Source organism: Neophocaena asiaeorientalis, unplaced genomic scaffold (assembly GCF_003031525.2).
Source record: "Neophocaena asiaeorientalis asiaeorientalis breed wild unplaced genomic scaffold, Neophocaena_asiaeorientalis_V1.1 scaffold235, whole genome shotgun sequence".
NCBI classification, from domain to species: Eukaryota; Metazoa; Chordata; class Mammalia; order Artiodactyla; family Phocoenidae; genus Neophocaena; species Neophocaena asiaeorientalis.
Window position 1 is genome coordinate 860,851 of NW_020173206.1, and position 13,767 is coordinate 874,617.

At 40.5% G+C, this 13,767-nt stretch overlaps 1 protein-coding gene across 1 annotated transcript in view; it reads right to left on the reverse strand.

The window, feature by feature from the left end:
- Window positions 1–11,435: 11,435 nt before the first annotated feature.
- CUNH5orf15 (chromosome unknown C5orf15 homolog) overlaps window positions 11,436–13,767 on the reverse strand; it is a 13,086-nt gene continuing 10,754 nt past the window's right edge. Inside the window, exon 3 of the mRNA XM_024744977.1 lies at window positions 11,436–12,925. Within this exon, the coding sequence (XP_024600745.1) occupies window positions 12,794–12,925 (132 nt within the window). The 3' untranslated portion in view covers window positions 11,436–12,793. The remainder of the gene's footprint in view (window positions 12,926–13,767) is intronic.

Below are 13,767 nucleotides of genomic sequence, written 5' to 3' on the forward strand. Positions count from 1 at the left end.
AGAGAAGCAAGCAGTCCAAGATCTGCACCCCTGGGAGGGGACACAGAAGAGAAAGGAGGTTACATAGGCTCATAGATCCTCCCTGGGGAGTAAGCGTTCCAACTACATATTGGGCACCTCAGTTCTGGGGTTCAACACTGGGAGAACGAGTCCCCCTAGCTGATTTGAAAACCAGTGGGAATGACAGGGGGGCTGTAGGAAATCTAGACTCCACTCATGAAAAGTGCACACACTTGCTTACCCTCGAAACAAGGCAGAAGAAACTGCCCTGGACTCTGGCCGATGTCCCGCAGTCACCTAAGTGTGCACCCCAGCCCAAGCTAAGCACCTGTTCCAGCCCACTGGCTCCAAGGCACAGCTCCACACTAAGGGGAAGGCTACCACAGCCAAAGAGAGAGTGAGCAGCTGTGGAGGACAGAGCCAGCTCAGACCCAACACAGCATCTGAACAGGGTGAGGGCAGCCATTGCTGGTGTTCACGGAGGCAGCCAATCAGGAGTGGCCTGGAGCTCTGACTGACGATGGGACCACCCCAGCCTGCACCCCAACCCATGCCAAATACCCACTCCAGCCCCTCTTGCTCCAGCACTGCTCCTCTCTGGGACAAAGCTACCAGTGCTGGGAGGTGGGGAAGCACACATTTAGAGGGGACCAAGACAGCATGGACCTGAGCCTCAGGGCTTCCACTCCAGAAACTTGGGACCCGACCCCACCCCCAATAGGGTGGTGATGGTCAGTGAGCAGAGGAGGAGCCCTGCCTCACACCTGGCTGGCTCTAGCCCCTCCATCTCCAGGCCCCCCTCAGTGATAGCTGCCAGCACACCCTAGGGGAAAACATGACTCATACTCATGTCAGACCCACTCTCCCAGCAAAGCCACTGGGCACACACAGACTGTATAGAGATATTCCCACACAAGGACACCCTTCAAGACCAGGATAGGTAACTGTTTCACCTAATTTAATAGATAGAAAGTTAAGCAAAATGACAAGACAGAGGAATTTGTTTCAAATAAAAGAACATGAAAGAACATGAAAAAAGAACCCTGAAAAAACAAATAATGAAACAAAGATAAATAATTTACTAGATAAGTAGTTCAAAGAATTAGTAACAAGAGTGCTAACTGAATTAGGAAAGATAACAGATAAACACAGTGAGAATTTTAACGAGGAACTAAAAAAAATTTTTTAAAAGACAATCAGAACCAAAAAAATACAGTAACAGAAATGAAAAACACACTAAAAGGAATTAACAGTAGACTAGGTGATACAGAAGAATGCATAAATGATCTGGAAGATAGAATAATGGAAATCACCCTATCAGAACAGCAAAAAGGGAAACAAATTTTTAAAGATGAGAACAGTTTAAGGGACCTCTGGGACAACATCAAGTGTACCAACATTCTCATTATAGGGGTCCCAGAAAGAAAAAAAGGGGTCAAAAATGTATTTGATGAAATTATGGCTGAAACCTTCCCAAACCTGAAAAAGGAAAGAGATATCCAGGTACAGGAAGAACAAAGGATCTCAAACAAGATTAACCCAAATAGATCCACACCAAGACATATCATAGCTAAAATTACATACAGAAAACAAATAGTAAAATGGCAGAGAAGTAAGTCCTTCCTTATCAATAATTATTTTAAATGTAATGGATTAACATCTCCAAGTGAAAAGGCAGAGATTGGTAGAATGGATTTAAAAGCATGATCCAACTACATGCTATATACACAAGAGATTCACTTTTTTAAAATATTTATTTATTTATTTGGCTGTGCTGGGTCTTAGTTGCGGCATGTGGGATCTTTCGTCACGGCATGGGGGAATCTTTAGTTGCAGCATGTGGGATTTTTTTAGTTGCGGCATGTGGACTCTTAGTTGTGACATGAGAGATCTAGTTCCCTGACCAGGGATCAAACCCTGGCCGCCTGCATTGGGAACATGGAGTCTTAACCACTGGACCACCAGGGAAGTCCCGAGATTCACATTAGATCCAAAGATACCAATGTGTTGAAAGTGAAAAGACATAAAAAGAAATTACATACAAAGTGTAACCAAAAGAGAGTTGGGATGTCTATAGTAAATCAGACAAAACAGACTTTAAACCAAAAATTTTTGAAAGAGACCAAAAAAAAAAAGTCATTATATATTGAGAAAAAGGCCATCAAGAAGATATAACAATTATAGACATATATAAACCAACAGCAGAGCCTCAAAATATATAAAGCAAACATAAACAGAACTGAAGGAAGAACTAGACAGTTCTATAATAATAGCTAGAGACTTCAATACACCACTTTTGATAATAGGTAGGCAATCAGACAGAAGATCAACAAGAAAACAGAACACATGAACAGCACTGTAAATCAACTAGACATAACAGACATACATAGAACACTACCCAACAACAGCATATACTTTCCTCTCAAATCCACATTGAACATTCTCCAGCATAGACCAAATATTAGGCCACAAAACAAGTCTCAATAAATATTTTAACACTGAAATCTTTAAAAGTATATTTTCCAACCACCATGGGATTAAGCTAAAAATAAATAATTCAGAAGAGATACCAGAAAATTCAACATACTCTTAATCAATGATCAAACAAGAAAGCAAGGATGAATGGAAATGACAACATATCAAAACTTATGAGATGCAGAGAAAGCAGTGCTCAGAAAGTTATAAATGTAAATGCCTATAATAATAAAAACAGGGAAAGAACCTAAAATCAATAACTTTATTCCTTGAGGAACTAGAATAAAGAAGAACAAAGTAGCCCAAAGCTAGCAGAATAAAGAAAATAAAGATTAGAAAAGAGATAAATAAAATAGAGAATAGAAAAATAATAGAATCAATGAAACCAAAAGTTAGTTTTTAGAAAAGATCACAAAATTGACAAACTTTTAGTTAGACTGACAAGGGAAAAAGACAGAAAATACACATAATTAAAATCAGAAATTAAAGTGGAGATATCACTACTGACCTTACAGAGATAAAAAGGATTATAAAAGAATACCATGAACAATTGTATGCCAACAAATTGGATAACCTAGATGAAATTGACAAATTTCTAGGAACACACAAATTACCTAAATGATTCGAGATAAAATAGAAATTTTCTACAGACTTATAACAAGTAATGAGATTGAATCAGTAAACAAAACCTTCTGACAGAAAAGGTCAGGACCGGATGGCTTCACTGGTGAATTCTACCACACATTTAAACAAGAATTAACACCAACCCTTCTCAAACTCTTCCAAAAAATAGAAGAGGAGGGAACACTTCCTCTCATTCTATGAGGGCAGCCTTACCATGATACTAAAGCCAGATAAAAACCTCAGAAGAAAACAAATATAGACCAATATCCCTATGGATATAGATTTTAAAATACTAGCAGGGCTTCCCTGGTGGCGCAGTGGTTGAGAGTCCATCTGCCGGTGCAGGGGATACGGGTTCATGGCCGGGTCTGGGAAGATCCCACATGCCACGGAGCAGCTGGGCCTGTGAGCCATGGCCGCTGAGCCTGCGCATCCGGAGCCTGTGCTCCACAACGGGAGAGGCCACAACCGGGAGAGGCCACAACAGTGGGAGGCCCGCGTACTGAAAAAATACTAGCAAACCAAATCCAACAGCCTAGTAAAAGGATTATACTTCATGACTGAGTGGAACCAATGCAAGGGTGGTTCAACGTAAGAAAACCAATCACTGTAACATATCACATTAATAGAAAAAGGGGGGAAAGATCATATTAATTGACGCAGAAAAGGTATTTGACAAAATGAAAGAACTTTTCTTCATTTAAAAAAACACCCAGAAAACTAGGAATAAGAGGGAACTTACTTGACATGATAAAGAGCACTTACAAAAAATACACAGCTAAAATTATACTCAGTGGTAAAAGACTGATGAGGAATAAAACTAGAATACCCACTTTCACCGTTGCTATTCAACATTGTACTGGAAGTTTTAGCCAGAGCAATTAAACAAGAAAAAGAAATAAAAATCATCCAAATTGGAAAGGAAGAAGTAAAACTATATTTGCAGATGACATTATCCTATATATTGAAAATCCTGAAGAATCCACAGAAAGCTGCTAAAACTAATAAGCAAGTTCAGGAAAGTTGCAGGGTACAAGATCAAAACACAAAAATCTATTTGTTTCTATACACCAGTAGTGAACAATCCAAAAATGAAATTAAGAAAGCAAATTCATTCACAATAGCATCTAACAGAATAAAATGCCTAGTAATGAATTTAACTAATGAGGTAAAAGTCTTATACGCTGAAAACTTTAAACATTGCTGACAAATTTTTAAAAGACCTAAATAAATGGAAAGACACTCTATGTTCATAGGTAGGAAGACTTAATATTATTAAAATGTCTATACTACTCAAAGAGATCTACAGATTCAATTCAATCCCTATCAAAATTCCAACAGACGTTTTTGAAGAAATAGAAAAGCTGATGCTCAAATTCCTATGGAACTGCAAGGGGCCCAAAACCACCAAAACAAAATTCAGAGGACTTGTACTTTCTGATTTCAAAACTTATTACAAAGCTACAGAAATCAAAACAGTGTAGTACTAGCATAAGGATAGACATATAGACCAATGGAATAGAACAGAGAGTCCAGAAAATAACCCATATATCTATAGATACTATTCTTGACAAGGACGCTAAGCCTATTCAGTGGAGAAAGAACAGTGTTTTCAACAAATGGTGCTGGAAAAGAGAAAACAAATGGTCCTAAGACAACTGGATTTCCACATGCACTAAAGAATGAAGTTGTAACCTTACCTCACAAGATGTTAAAACTAACTTTAAATGGGGAATTCCCTGGTGGTCCAGTGGTTAGGACTCTGCACTTCCACTGCCAGGGGCCCGGGTTCCATCCCTCGTTGGGGAACTAAGAACCACAGGCCGTGTGGCCAAAAAAAACAAAACAAAAGCTAACTCCAAATGGATCAAGACTTAAATGTAAGAGCTAAAACCATTAACTCTTACAAGAAAACAATGTTTCATGACCTTGGATATGGCAATGAATCCTTACTCACAAAGTCAAAAGCATAAGCAAGAAAAGAAAAAACAGATAAATAAATTGAACCTTATCAAAATTAAAATCTATTATGCATCAAAGAACATAAAATGGGAGAAAATATTTGCAAATCATATATCTGATAAGGGATTAAGATCCAAAATACACAAAGAACTCCTAAAACTTAACAACAAAAAGACAAACAACCCAGTCAAAAAAAGGACAAAGAGATATACAAATAGCCAATAAACATATGAAAATATATCAACATTTTTAGTCATCGGGGAAATGCAAATGGAAACTACAATAAGATACCACTTTATACCTATTAGGATACATATAAATAAATGAATGAATGAAAATAACAAGTGTTAGCAAACATGTGGATTTAAAACCCTCCTACACTGTTAGCGGGAATGTAAAAACGTTGCAGCTGCCGTGGTAGTGTGGTAGTTCCTCAAAAAGCTAAACATAGCATTATGATATGACACAGCAATTTCACTCCTAGGTATAAACCCACAAGAACTGAAAACAAGGACTCAGATATTTGTATGCCAGTGTTAATTGCAGCAACACACAATAGTCAAAAGGTAGAAACGGGGCTTCCCTGGTGGCGCAGTGGTTGAGAATCTGCCTGCTAATGCAGGGGACACGGTTTCGAGCCCTGGTCTGGGAGGATCCCACGTGCCGCGGAGCAACTGGGCCCGTGAGCCACAACTACTGAGCCTGCGCGTCTGGAGCCTGTGCTCCGCAACAAGAGAGGCCACGACAGTGAGAGGCCCGCGCACCGCGATGAAGAGTGGCCCCTGCTTGCCACAACTAGAGAAAGCCCTCGCACAGAAACGAAGACCCAACACAGCCAAAAATAAAAATAAATAAATTAAAAAGAAGGCTCGACATTTAAAAAAAAAAAAAGGTAGAAACAACCTAAGTGACCATTAACAAATGAACAGATAAACAAAATGTAGTATATACACATAATGGAATATTACTCATCCATTAAACGGAATGAAGTTCTAATACAAGCTACAACATGAAAACATTATACTAAGTGAAATAAGCCAGATACTAAAGAATAAATAGTATATGATTCCATTTATGTAAAATATCTAGAATAGGCAAATTCATGGAGACAGAAAGTAGATTAGAGGTTACCAAGGTTTAGGGGGGTTTCTATTGCTTAATGATTGCAGAGTTTCTGTTGGGGTGATGAAAAAGTTTTGGAAACAGTTAGTGGTGATGGTTGCACAATGGTATGAATGTAATTAATGCCACTGAATTATATACTTAAAAATAAATGATAAATTTTAAAGTTATATTTTACCACAATAAAAAAAAAATTTTTAAGCCAAAAGCGAACATTCCAGTTACATAAAGAGACATTTCACCAAAAAGAATATACAGATGACAAGCACATGAAAAGATATTCTATATCATTATCTATTAAGGAAATACAAATTAAAACCATAATACGGCATCACTACACACCTATCAGAATGCCTAAGTAAAAAAATAGTGACAACACCAAATGTTGGTTGGAATGCAGAGAAACTGGATCATTCGTTTGTTGCTGGTAGGAATGCAAAATGAGACAATCACTCGGGAAAACTCTTTAGCACTTGCTTAAAAAACTAAATATGCAACTACCATATAACCCAGCAACTACAGTCCTGGGCATTTATCCCAGAGAAATGAAAACTTATACTTACACAAAAATCTGTATATAAATGTTTATAAGCAGCTTTATTCATAATGGTCAAAAACTGGAAACAACCCAGACGTCCTTGAACAGGTGAATGGTTAAAAAATACGGGGTACACCCACACCATGGAATACTACTGGGCAATAAAAAGGAAGGAACTATTGCTACTCGCAATGACCTAGATGAATTTCCAGATGATCATGCTGAATGCAACAGCCAACCCCAAAACGTTATATGCTATATGATTCTATTTATACAACATTCTTGGAATGACAAAATAACAGAAATGGAGAAGAGCTTAGTGGTTGCCAGGGATGAAAGAGAGTTCGAGGGTGGGAGGGAAGTGGGAGTGGCCATAAAAGGGCAACAAGTGAGACCCTTGTGGTGATGGAAATGCTCTGTATCTTGACTGTATCAAGATAGTACCTTGGCTGTGACAGTGTATCATTCTTGTACTAGTTTTATAAAATGTTATCAAGGGAAATTGGGTAAAAGATACACAGGATCTTTATATTATTTCTTATAATTGCATATTAATCTGTAATTATCTCAAAATTAAAAGTTTAATATTATATATTAATTATTTAACATTATTAAATTACTAAAATATATTTAATATGATAATATATATTAAATCCAGATATATGTGTATGACTATATCTAGAAAAAATACAAATGTCCATCAATAGAAGAATGAATAAATAAATCATGGGCTATTAGTCCAATGACTACTACTCAGCAATAAAAAGTAATAAACTGCTGACGATGCAACAATATGGGTGAATTTAAAAACAAAAACCAAAAGTAAAAACATTGTGCTAATCAAAAGAAGTCAGACACAAGAGAATACATACTCTTTCCTCCACCTGTATGAAGTTGTAGAACAGGCAGAGCTAATCTACGGTGAAAGAAATCAGAAAATGGTTACCTCTGAAAGGTGAATAAAGAAGCACCTGGAGGGCTTCCCTGGTGGCGCAGTGGTTGAGGGTCCACCTGCTGGTGCGGGGGGCGCGGGTTCGTGCCCCGGTCCAGGAGGATCCCGCGTGCCGCGGAGCGGCTGGGCCCGTGGGCCATGGCCGCTGGGCCTACGGGTCCGGAGCCTGTGCTCCGCGGCGGGAGACGCCGCGGCGGTGAGAGGCCCACGTACCGCAAAAAAAAAATTACCTTGACCATGAAGAAACAAAGGTGAGGGAATTCCCCGGCAGTCCAGTAGTTGGGAACTCTGTGATTTCACTGCCATGGGCCAGGGTTCAACCCCCAGTCAGGGAACTAAGATCCCACAAGCCAAGCAGCATGGTCAAAAACTTTTTTTAAAAAAGGCGCAATCTGGTTTCTGGCGTATAACATTCATCACACTTCACTGTGACTGCTTAATTCCTTTTCTTCTCTGCCTGACAGAGGGCACCATGGGGACAGAGACAGTGTCTGCCCTGACCTACTGGCACCCCCAGCTCACAGCAGAGAGCCGGAGTGAAAGGAGCCCAGGTGTTTGGCTTTCAGTGCAATGCTGTGGTAATGGCAGAAAGTGGACACCTGAGGGTGAACCTCAGCTCCCAAGCCCTGCCTCTGTCCTTGCACGCCTCCCAACCCTCACCAACCCTCACCCCCGGCAGAGCTGCACACAAACTTAGCTCGGGCACACTGAGGAGCCTAAAAGCAACCCTCCCTGGGGTCCTGGGTCTCACTGCCTTTAGACAAAGTTCTTGGGAACAGCCCAGGGCATGATGGGAAGGACCCTTTAGCCTTGCTTCAGGGAAAGGATGAGGATGGGAAGAGGGAATGGGGTTGGGAGGCTCCAAGGAAGCCCCATCTGTTCCCTAGCAGGTTGTACAAGCCTAGATGACAGGGTATAAACCCAGCTCTGACAAGCTGCATGGTTCCAGCGAGCCCTGGGGGAGCTGGGCAGACAATCCCAGGACTGTGGGCAGCTTCTAGCAGCTCCTTCGTGGGCCCAAGGTTCAAGCTGGCTCTTCTGTCATCAGTGATGTGTTGGAAACTCCTCCCCGTACACAAAGTCCTTTCACAAACAAAAATCCATTTTTTCTTCCTGACAAACCCGGAAGCTAACCAGTTGCCCATTTTATAAAGTAGGAGGCTAATACAAACACAGAGCTCAGACCAAAGTCATCCAGCCTTGACCTCATCCCACACTCCTCCTTCCTCTCCATTTCTCCCCAGGTCTGTCTTCCTAGAAGAGCAGGTAGGTGCAACGTGGGCCAGGACGTCCTTAGACTCAGCAAAGTCCAGGGACGTTCAAGTTAGCCCTGGAGATCCCGGACCCTTCCTCACTCCCAGGGGATCAGGAAATGTGTTTGGCCTCTCCCTGGAGGTTGCAAAATGGCATGTGAGGGACTCTGAGTCTAGAGGTCAGGCCTAGGGTGAGAATCCAACCCAGAACTGTCTGACACAGGGCCCATCAGAGCTCTAACCCACTGCAAGGCACTGCCTCCTTTGGAAGGGTCCCGGGAGTGCTATCCAATCCACATTCCGAAGGGTAGCCTGGGAGAGAAGCACAAAGGGCCCTATTAGAAGGGCACGCAGGAAGTAAAGGATTCCCAGAACACGGCATCTCTAGGTTTCCCAGCAGAGAAATGAGGGAGTTTTGGGGTTTTGAGAGAAAGATCCATAGGGTTTCAGAGCAGAAATATTAGTGTGTTAGGTAGAGAAAGGCTTCCTAAGGAGCAGGGGCTTTTAAATCTGAAACCTCATCAATAGTGGCAGAGGAGTCTGGGACTCCATAAGAGGGAGCTGGAAGAGAGGTGGGTAAAAGCTGCTGCTTATGGGTCCAAAATCAGGCTCCCTGGAGTCACTTCAGCAGCCTAGACAGCAGGTCACCACCACACAGGGCTCTTGAGAGGGGAGTCGGAAATGGCCCCAGCTCCATTTCCACAATCTATCCTAGCAACTTCCCCTCAAGTAAGTAAATGTCAAGTAAGTAAAACAACAGGTGAACAGAATCTAGCTACAGACTGACACCAAACCTCAGGACAGCCCCCTTTTCAGCTCCCTTGGAAGACGTCTGGCCCTCACAAGATACTTTTAACCTCTTGAATTTCTGCTGGGAAGTTCCCACACCGTTTTCAGCTTACTGCTGAAAAGGAGGCAAACTGTTGCACCACCAGATAGGACTGAGAGAGGGCAAAAGGCGAAAGACAAAATGCAAAGTCAGCCAGAGAGGTAAAGAGAGAACCAGAACACTGGCAGCTGTGCCTGCAGTAACCTTCTCCATCCCCTTCACCTTCACGGGCAGCAGCTGCTTTGATCAGAGCCTGGGATTTCAATGAAGAGGTGATATCTCACACAATTAATGTGGGCTTTAGCCTCATGTAGGAATGTGGATATTCAGATAAAGCTCACACACTACATCTTGGCTCTCCCCCACTGCCTGCAGTGCTAGGTCCCAGATGTTAGTAGTATTAGACTCTAGGCTGACTACATGAGCCAGTGCAGGGCCTGTTTTCTCATCTAATTTCACAAGTATGTCATCGAATGATTTCAAGGGGCCTAGCAGGTGTCAGGCAGTGCTGAGTAAGGGGCTAGAGTTGAGTAAGGGCCAGTCTCAGTTCTCAAGCTCACACTCTGTGGAGCAAACCACAGCGAGGGCCGCCTCCTGCACACATTCTACCAAAGAGCTTGCACTCACCCTCTTGAGTTCACATCTAAAATCAAAACCCCAGCCAAGACATGCCTGCCTGCACAAATTCTAAATGTCTGTTTCTGTCTGCCTCACAACTTTCAACACATTCTTTTTCAGATAAGATACAGAAAGAGGAACTAAAGTGTTTTCTATTTTGCCGTTAGTACCAACATTTGGTGCGGTGCTCCTGGTCTCTCCAGAAACTGACACTGAAAGAAGGCAGCAGACAATACCACGTGTAAGTAGGATATATTAGTGCTGTAAGACTCAAATGTGGGTCTTATCTGTGCCATTCAATCCTATTTACGCCTTTGCCTCATTTAACCCAACAAACCAATTCCAGTACAGAAATGTTCACCACAATATTATTTCTGAACCAAAAGTTGGAAACCATCTAAACATTCAAGAGGAAAATAGCTAAATAAATTATGTAGCTATTAAATGTTTTTAAAGAATATTAATGATAGGATCTGTTAGGTAAAAAGCAAGATACAAAACGCCATAGAGGTCAAATTCATTTAAAAATTGTTAACATACACATATGTGTGAATTATATACACATTTATAGACCAGCGGCTTGGGTGCCTCTGTAAGACACTGGCAGCATTTTAAATCAATGTACAGTCTGATGCTCCAAGTCAGAGGCTACTTGATTGCAGCACTGGAACATGGGTAGCAAAGACTGTGCCATCCGGAAGCACCCAAGAACCCCAGATCCACTAAGCGGGATGATCCTCGAGGATCGGGGGGCCTTCAACAGGGAGACAACAGGGAAGCTAGGATGCTACAAGTGCACATTGATTTAGCTGCTTTACTTTTCTTTGCAATCCTACTTTGCTACAGTTTTCAATAAACTTCAGTACGTAACAGTAAACTAGACCTAAAGTAAGATCTAGAAATGTACGTGGAATTCATAGAAGCACAGTCCTATTGCTAAAAGGAATAAAAGCAAGCTAATCAGCTTACCTTCCTCCCAGACACAGCACTACCCATCTATCACCACCCAAATGAAGGACCCCATGCCATCATTAAAATGAAACACACTTATAAAATCATGGATTTATACCTTTGCCATTTATTTTTTAAAATCTTATTCAAAATATTAAATAATACAATTTCAGATATGAAAAAAATTACTGCAGTAAAACAGTTCAGGTGTATTTCCACTCTGCTTCCCTTCCTTATTATAACAGTAAATTGTCCACCCAAGAGCAACAATGGACTGCCCTGCCTCTTCCACCTCTACACAAACCACATGCCCACTGGCTCATCTGGGCTTTGTGAGTGGTGTTTAACATATATTAGGGGTTATGTTTTCTAAAAAGTTGTCGTGACACTTGTAAGAAGTCAACCAGGTTTCAAATCACATATTTACATATTGATCAACTCCTTATGATAGAAAGACAGGCTAAAATTAAATACAGTAAATCATTTCCAGTTTCTATTAAAAAAGAACAAGAAAACAAAACAAATACAGGGGGAGAAAGAGTCAGCATACACATATATCCTTCATGTATACAAACTTCATTCAGGTATAATTTTAATTTGAAAGACTTAGATACAATATTATTTAAGTGACATGGCCCCGAAAATTTATTCAAACTTACTATAAAAAAATAAACAAGTGAACAAATATGGTATAATTTTAAACTCTGCCCCTAGCCTGAAAGCTTGGAGAAACCCATGCTACAATCAGTTGCTAAGTAAAAGCAATTATCCACGTATTTTAAATTTTATGACAATTTCTACCTCTAAATTTAATTCAGTAATTCAAACCAAAAAATGCTCTCTATAACATTTTATTTATGTCCACTGCAAACTGCAGAGTCTCTACTGCAGAATTTCTAGACAAATTTATTAATGTGTTACTTAAAATTGTGGTCAGAATGAGCAATAATAAATTATGTATAAATTATCCAAAAATATCCAAAGCAATTTTCCTGGAAGAAAAAAATGTTACTTATATATAAAGCATTATTACATACATCCTTACATACATAGATACAGTTTGACAGCACAAAGAAATGTGTGCTTAAGAAACAGTATTTGGATGGCAGAAAGAGAATCTGAGTCAGCAGTATCAGATGTGTTAGAATTTAATTGTAAGTTTGGGATCTTTTAAAAGTAGCATCACTAACACTTCCAGAAAAAGAACAATAAAGAAATCTAAAACAATAAAAACAGGTAATGCTTAGCTCCACATTTTGGACACCTGATTGAATTCAACTCTAAAAATGTAGATAAAAAAATTATATACTCCTTGTTCATGAAACTTAACTTCCAAAGCACCAAGGCAAAATAAAGAGAGGCCCACCTCTCATTTAAGTACTAACTGCCAATGGCGAACATCTGCACAATATCATATAAAAAGTCAAGCAAATAAAATTACGTAATAAGCTAACGCAAATCACAGTGCTTTAAAATATATAATCATTGGTAATCTTCAGAGAAGGCATTGCCTCATTAACATTCTGGTCTAGACGATGATATTCCACTGTTTTCGAACAAAGACCATCACGCCATTTCCTGCTTTGAACCAGAAGGAAAATCTGGAATAAAACAAAATAAATCAGATATGCAAAAAAGAAAATAGAGGACATGCTAAAAGATTTTTATAACAAGTGAAGTATCTCTCTCCTAGGTTCCCAAATACAGAAGTAAAATGTCAACAACAAAAGGGCTATTTTGTTTTCCATCTTGTAAACAAGGTGAGACAGTGCTTTTTAATTTTTAATGTGCATAGGAATGCCCATTAAAGACTGATTCCTGGCGTCTCTCTTCAGAGATGAGTTAGTAGATTGCAGTGGAGTCGAGGAACCTACCTGTTTAACAAGTCCCTTAGGTATTTATAATAGAGATGGTCCAACACTAAACACTGGAATAAAATATCACTGGCATTCAAAATTTTGTCCACCTACAAATATTTACAGAGCTAGTGACAGACCACTAAACCACAAATAACCAAAGGGTTTGTTTGCTTGTTTTCTGAGTCAAAACAACAAGCAAAATATTAGAATCACTGATTCTCAAAGCTGGAAGGCATTGTGAAATTCTCTGGTCCAGTTCTATCATTTTGCAAGTGAGAAAATCAAGGTCCCAAAGGGGAAGGTGGCTGCCAGGAATAACAAAGCAAGTTACAACAAAGTCAAGACTGAGAATTCCTGGCCAATAAGTATTAAAAAGGACATTGTGGGGCTTCCCTGGTGGCACAGTGGTTGAGAGTCCGCCTGCCGATGCAGGGGACACAGGTTTGTGCCCCGGTCCGGGAAGATCCCACATGCCGCGGAGCGGCTAGGCCCGTGAGCCATGGCCGCTGAGCCTGCACGTCCGGAGCCTGTGCTCCATCTGCAACGGGAGAGGCAACAGTGAGAGGCCTGCGTACCGCAAAAAA